The 6342-nt window shown below is 49.5% G+C and overlaps 1 protein-coding gene across 1 annotated transcript; it reads right to left on the minus strand.

The window, feature by feature from the left end:
* Positions 1-676: 676 nt before the first annotated feature.
* Positions 677-5969, minus strand: TNF (tumor necrosis factor). Its single transcript, XM_077331230.1, has 4 exons — positions 5419-5969; positions 3999-4020; positions 3110-3175; positions 677-2158 (listed from the first exon to the last, which is right to left on the minus strand). The coding sequence occupies exons 1-4, from the start codon at positions 5599-5601 to the stop codon at positions 1722-1724; spliced, it is 708 nt and encodes a 235-aa protein (XP_077187345.1). The 5' UTR covers positions 5602-5969; the 3' UTR covers positions 677-1721.
* Between the last annotated feature and the right edge of the window lie 373 nt (positions 5970-6342).

The raw sequence follows: 6342 nt of genomic DNA on the forward strand, positions 1-6342 counted from the left end.
TTGTGAGTCCCTTGGACTGCAAGGCGAACAAACCGGTCAATCCTAGAGGAGATCAGCCCTGACTGCTCTTTAGAAGGCCAGATCCTGAAGATGAAACTCAAATACTTTGGCCACCTCATGAGAAGGAAGAACTCCCTGGAGAAGAGCCTAATGCTGGGATTGATCGAGGGCAAAAGAAGAAGGGGACGACAGAGAATGAGGTGGCTGGATGGAGCAGTCGGTGCAAACTTAAATGGACTCCGGGGAATGGTAGAGGACAGGAAGGACTGGAGGATCATTGTCCATGGGGTCGCGATGGGTCGGACACGACTTTGCACATAACAACAACCTTCTAATAAAGATAGGTGGAATGCTCTACTAAATCTACTTTTGATGGGCCCCAGGTGAATCTCCGGGAATTTCGTCACCTGGAGATAGAATACCTAACCCTCCCACATACACACACCCCACCTCGCTGGTGGCTGTGAGAACTGGGCCAAGCCTGTCTGAGATAGAGATTTTATTGCTTGTTTGCCGTATTCATTTCAGATGTTATTTTAACAGCCATGTTTCTGTGGTGATAATCAGTGCGGTGTTTTGCCACCACAGGTATCGTCTCCAAGTAAAACGAGCCAGACCGACGTGAACCCACCATTTCAAGGAACAGATTCAGGATTTTTAAAGTGGTTCATCGCAGAACTTTATTGCTCAAAGGTGGTTTTAGTACAAAATAAGCAAAATGGTTTCTCCACCGTGCCTCCAATGGAACGACACAAAAATAAATATCCACATAAATAAATAAATAAGTACCGGTATAACAAAAATAATAATAGACATTGGCGAGATTCTTTTTTTCCCTTTTGAAAATATTGATCTCGCAGCCGTGTATAGATATATATAGCATTTCAATATAAAAATAGTTTTCCCCCCAAAATGAGGATATCTTTTTTTTATCTTTGATACAAACAGCTTCCAACAGAGAGAAAACAAAACAAAAAAAAATTCCCCTCTTAGAAAACTCAAGTAAAAGGCAGGAGTCCTGGTTTCCATTTTCATCCCCCACAAAAATTCAGGGATGTTCGACATAAGATACATCATGAAATCGATGTTCAATGACTTTTATAGCAGATATACACAGTATACACACACGTGAATTGAAGGAGAGGACGTAGGTGGATTCTAAAAAGCACCAACTTCAAGGTTTTTGGGGGGGTTTCGGGGAGAGCGTTTTATTTATTTTGATTTATTTTTGGATTTATAACCCACTCTTCCCCAGGGGGCTCATTCCAGCATTCTCTCTCTCTCTCTCTCTCTCTCTCTCTCTCTCTCTCTCACACACACACACACACACACACACACACATTCGCACGGACATAAAAATTATCCGTGTTTCCTCATGCACACTCATGAGCCTAGAAAACGCGCAAGTATCCCCCGCCCCGTCCTCTCAGGCCTCCAACAATACTGTCATGGAATGGATAAATATATATATATAAATAAATAAATAAAGATTAAAAAACGACTAATAGCTAATCATTACAATATCGTCCTCCCGTAACCTCGCACAGTTCTGTCTCTTCATTTGCAACGTTTTTCAAGCCCGGAAAAGGGATTTCAAGTTCCCATCTCCTCCTTTTCGCCGGTTATCCTACCCGCGAGAAGTGCTGAGGCCTTTGAACGGTGGGACGAGAATCAGAGGAATGCGGGGAAGGGCTGGGTGGAGCCTGAATCGAGAGGGCCTCTTAATCCAGTTTGATGGCCCCAAAATACACCTGCCCCTCTCGTTCCCAGTTCAGGTATTTGGCCTCGTGGGTGTCCGACAGCAGCTTGTCCCCCGCTTGCAGCTGAAAAGCGGCCCCTTGGTAGATGGATTCAAACCACAGCTTGTTGTGGTTGGCGTTTCCGCTCTCGCAGACGGATTTGATGTTCTTCATCAGTTCCACCTTGCCTCCGTTGAACTCCCTGGACATGCTGTAGACGGTGTGGGTGAGCAGCAGAGAGTGTCCGGTGTGTTCTCGGCAGCTGTTTCCGTGGAACAAGAGCTGAGAGTAGACAAAGTACAGCCCAGTGGACGGGACCACGAGAGCGTTGGCTTCCTCATCCAGCTCCATGCCGTCCTTTGTCATGGCGGGGATCACCCGGGTCGTCCAGACTAGCTTGTCATGGTGAGTTCTGGAGGCTGTCAAGGTAGGAGAGAAGGAGAACCAATTAGCATAAAGAATCATGCTTGATGCGCCTCTACTAATAGCGTTGCCAGCCTGCAGGCGGAGTCTGGAGGTCGTTCGCCATTTCAGGCCATCTCTGGATGACAGAAATCAGTTCTTCCAAAGAAGAGCCCTGTTTTGGGGGGCAGACTTTACGGTCCTAGACCTTGTTGACTCTGTCTTCTCCACAAAACCTTGTCCTCCCCAGGATTCACCTTTCCAAATCACCAGGTACCTCCCAAACCCAATCCGGCAACCCTTTGTGCTAAGGTCGGGCCTACGAGATTCAAGTGCTATTCCCTTTCAGGAATTTTGTTGGCCTCTCCTTTGAGAAGCTTGCTCTTGATTCATGTCTATGTAAGTAGCAGCCAAGAAAAGAAGGAATACAAGCCCAAAAGGCCTGAATTTTCATGCTTGTGTGATCGTGAAAGCTAAGCAAGAACAACCCTGGTTAGAATTTGGATGGGAGACCTCCAAGGAAGAGGAGGGTTATGACACAGACCCCGGGCCATGGCAAATCACCTCTATCCAGGGGGTAGCTATAAATCAGCTGCAACTGGGCAGCAATTCCCTCCCCTCCAAACCCAGAGGTCTTTCCTCTTTTTGGCTCACTTTTCTTCTAGTTTCCAAGCTCTGGCAAGCCCAGGGTGAGCCGGGCTCTTCAAACTGTTTGAGATAGTTTAGAGATTGGAAATTCTGCTTAGGAAGATCGAAGCCTGTTGACAAGGACAGCTCCCTCTTTGCCAGGGCTGCCTCATGAGGAGGCTAGATGCCCCGTTACAGAGGGCCTCACCTGTCAGAGCAGTCACCTTATTTCCTTCCCCACATTGTCCCTTTGGGGGACCGTTTCCATCAAGCCAGGGACAATTTCAGCGTGAAACAGGCCTCCCTATGCCTCAGTCCCCCCCTGAAGAAGCCCCTCTTACCAATGGCGTGGATGGCTGGCTTCCCAGAGGCAGCGGCTCGTACCCTCAGTGTCTGGGGCATACCTTCTGTAAAGACAAAATCAAGACAGGTGTTGTCAGATCAGGGGCTTTCTCACCGCCGCTTTAAAATTCAGATAGCCTAGCTAACAGCGGACGGTAATGACTGCGGAAGGCACTGGCAAACCACCCCGTATTGAGTCTGCCATGAAAACGCTGGAGGGCGTCACCCCAAGGGTCAGACATGACCCGGTGCTTGCACAGGGGATACCTTTACCTTTACTTTTAGCTAACAGCGGAAGCAAATCTAAACGTACTGTAGGTGGGGAGGGAAGAGTGTCTAGCTCTGACTGGGAATTCTAGGAGGGAGGGATGTAGTGGCTTGCCAACCTCCAGGTGGTATCTGGAGATAGCCCACTATTCCAATTGACCTCTTCAGGTATGGCCACTCTGTGGCTCTCCTGATGTTCGTGGACTCCAGTTCCCAAGGGCCCCTGCCAGCAAGGCCAACTGGCAAAGGCTCATGGGAATAGTAGTCCGTGAACATCAGGAGAGCCACCGTTTGACCACCCCTGCCTAGATGCCCGAGATCGCTCCCCTTGAAGAAAATGGCTGCTTTGAAGGGTGGACTTTATGTCCTTACACCCTTCTGAGATCCCTTCCCTCCCCAAACCCTGTCCTCCCCAGGCTGCAGCTCCCAAATCTCCAGATATTTCCCAACCCAGAACTGAAAATCCTAACAGGGAGGTTCTCCAGAATGAGGGAGGATTTGGGGGTTCTTCAGAATGAGGAGGAGATGCCCCATGATTTACACTCCCTGAGATTCCAGCCAAGACTGCTCTGATAGACTGAAATTTCTATTTTTAAAAAAGAATTATGGAGAAGAACTTACCAGGAAATGGGTCCTTGGAATCCTGGAAAAGAAATAGGGAGACGAGGTCAACAAAATGGTTGAAAATCTGATTAGTACTATTATCGGGGGTGTAATTAAACAGCATGCACCTGGTCAGATGGAGGCACGAGTGAGACAGCCACATTTACAAATAGCCAAGTGCACAAGAGGCGTAGGGGGTGGGGGACCCACAAGGTGAGTGTCCTGCATAGTGCAGGGGGTTGGACTAGATGACCCAGGAGGTCCCTCCCAACTCTATGATTCCGATTCTATGATTCTAAGGCTGCCTGGGGGAAGGCCAGGCAAAGTGTCAAATCTATTCTAGAGCAAAGGGAAGTGAAACCTGGCCTTTGTCTGCTCAGCAGACATCTTTTGACAAGCGCTTTCATTTCGGTAGGCAAAGGCTACACTTAAAGAAACAATACATTAAAAAAAGAAAGAAATGCAGATGCAAAATTCGGCCTCTCCCGAGAGTGAAAAAATAAACGTGCCCAGAGAGAGGGAAGTTGAAGCTGCCCGTCTCTATGCTTGGCCACCGGCTCAACTGAAGTCCGGCTGGAGAGCATCAAGATGGAATAAAGCTCTTGCCTTGCTTGATGTGTTAGTTGCCCATTGCCTCCCTCTGCAAAGCCGTCCTTGGTGGTCGCCCATCCGCACAACGACCCCACTTAGCTTCCAAGAGGTGACGAGATCAGGCTGTATCATGCTGTTTCACATCACAGCGACACAGGTAGTCCTGAAGAAAACTTCGCTCTTCTCCAGGTGGGCTCCTGGGAAGAGCTATGGAGCATCTAGGGCTCCTCTAGCTCTGGCCTCACCTGCAGAATTTGGCCCACTATGCTGAGTCAAGTGGATTGCACCCCTGGACAAGGAGTTGAGGGATTGTCTGACAAAGACCTCTGCTTGCGAATGCGATTTGGGGCTTTGAGTTCACTGTCCTGCCTGGGACGCCGCAGGCTAGCCTGATCTCATCCTTGGAGCCCTGGCTCATCCTTGGATGAGAAGCCAGCCAAGAAAGTCACAGGATCATAGAATCTGGAATCATAGAGTGGGAAGTGACCTCTCTGTTCATCTAGTCCGATCCCTTGCAAAAGGCAGGAGATTCACCACTACAAGAGAAAAGCCATAACAAACCACCTGTTGATCTCTTGCCTTGAAACACCCTACAGCAGGGGTAGGCAAACTGTGGCCCTCCAGATGTCCGTGGACTACAATTCCCATGAGCCCCTGCCAGCAAGCTGGCAGGGGCTCATGGGAATTGTAGTCCACGGACATCTGGAGGGCCACAGTTTGCCTACCCTGGCCCTACAAGGTCACCGTAAGCCAGCTACGTAATAAAGATTTCTCCCCTTAGCTCCTTCTGCTCCGAAAACCCACCAGAGCCTCCTCCCAAGGCAGCTCCCCATCCTTGACGCATTACCTGGTTCGACGAAGGACCGAACGCTCCGAACTGCAGCAGGGCGAAAACGGTGACGGCTCCAATGAGGAGCAGGAAAGAGGAGATGCTCAGGCACTTCCAGTGGCTCTCTTTGCGTGGCGGGTCGTGCACCACGATCACGTGGCTGCCTTTCTCCACGTCGTAGACCAACTGCTCCGAGCTCATGTCTTGGGGATGGGTTTCAAGCGAGAGGCAGGTCAGGTTTTCTTCCGGTGAGCCGGAGCCGTCTAGGGAGGCCTCCAAGATGGCGGCTGGGATGTGGCGGGCGGTGGTCTCCAGTTGGCTCAGTTCAGACAGGTGTCAGGAATGGGCTTAGTGGTAATTTTTTTTTTTTTTAAATGGAAAACAAAGGCAGTCGCTTCAGGCTGGTGGGCGTTCTTCAAGTCGATCCTGTTCTTCCAGCTGCCAAATGCTTCTGAAGGCTTCCTTCCGTCTCGTTTTCTTCTCGAATCGAAGTTACTTGCTGTGGTCTTGTTGGGGAGCAGAGGCGGATGAATGCTCCAGGGCTGCTGGCTCTTCGTTATATACCTCCCAGCCGGCAAACTTCCCCGTCCGGTGCTACCGGTGAGGAAATGCATATTTTCCCCCCGCCCACAGCCCAAAGGAAAAAACTGTAACAGAAAGAGTCACTCAAAAGCGGAAGAGAGCCGCCTGGTGCTCGTGGGGCATCTCCAAGTCAACGACGGAGAACACCCCGCTGCAACCAGCCCGTGTGGGATGTGGTGGGGAGGGGATGTGGTGGTTTGGGGGAGAATCCTCCAAGCGTCTCACATTTCTCAGAGAAAAAAGGGACAGGAGAGGAAAGTTTGAGGGAGGCAAGATGATTAGCAGCTGAGAGAATGGCCTGAGAGATTTCTGATGTGGTTATGTTTTTTTTTAAATAAAACTTGTTTTATATTATCATTA

This window comes from Paroedura picta, chromosome 3 (genome assembly GCF_049243985.1).
Source record: "Paroedura picta isolate Pp20150507F chromosome 3, Ppicta_v3.0, whole genome shotgun sequence".
Lineage (NCBI taxonomy): Eukaryota > Metazoa > Chordata > Lepidosauria > Squamata > Gekkonidae > Paroedura > Paroedura picta.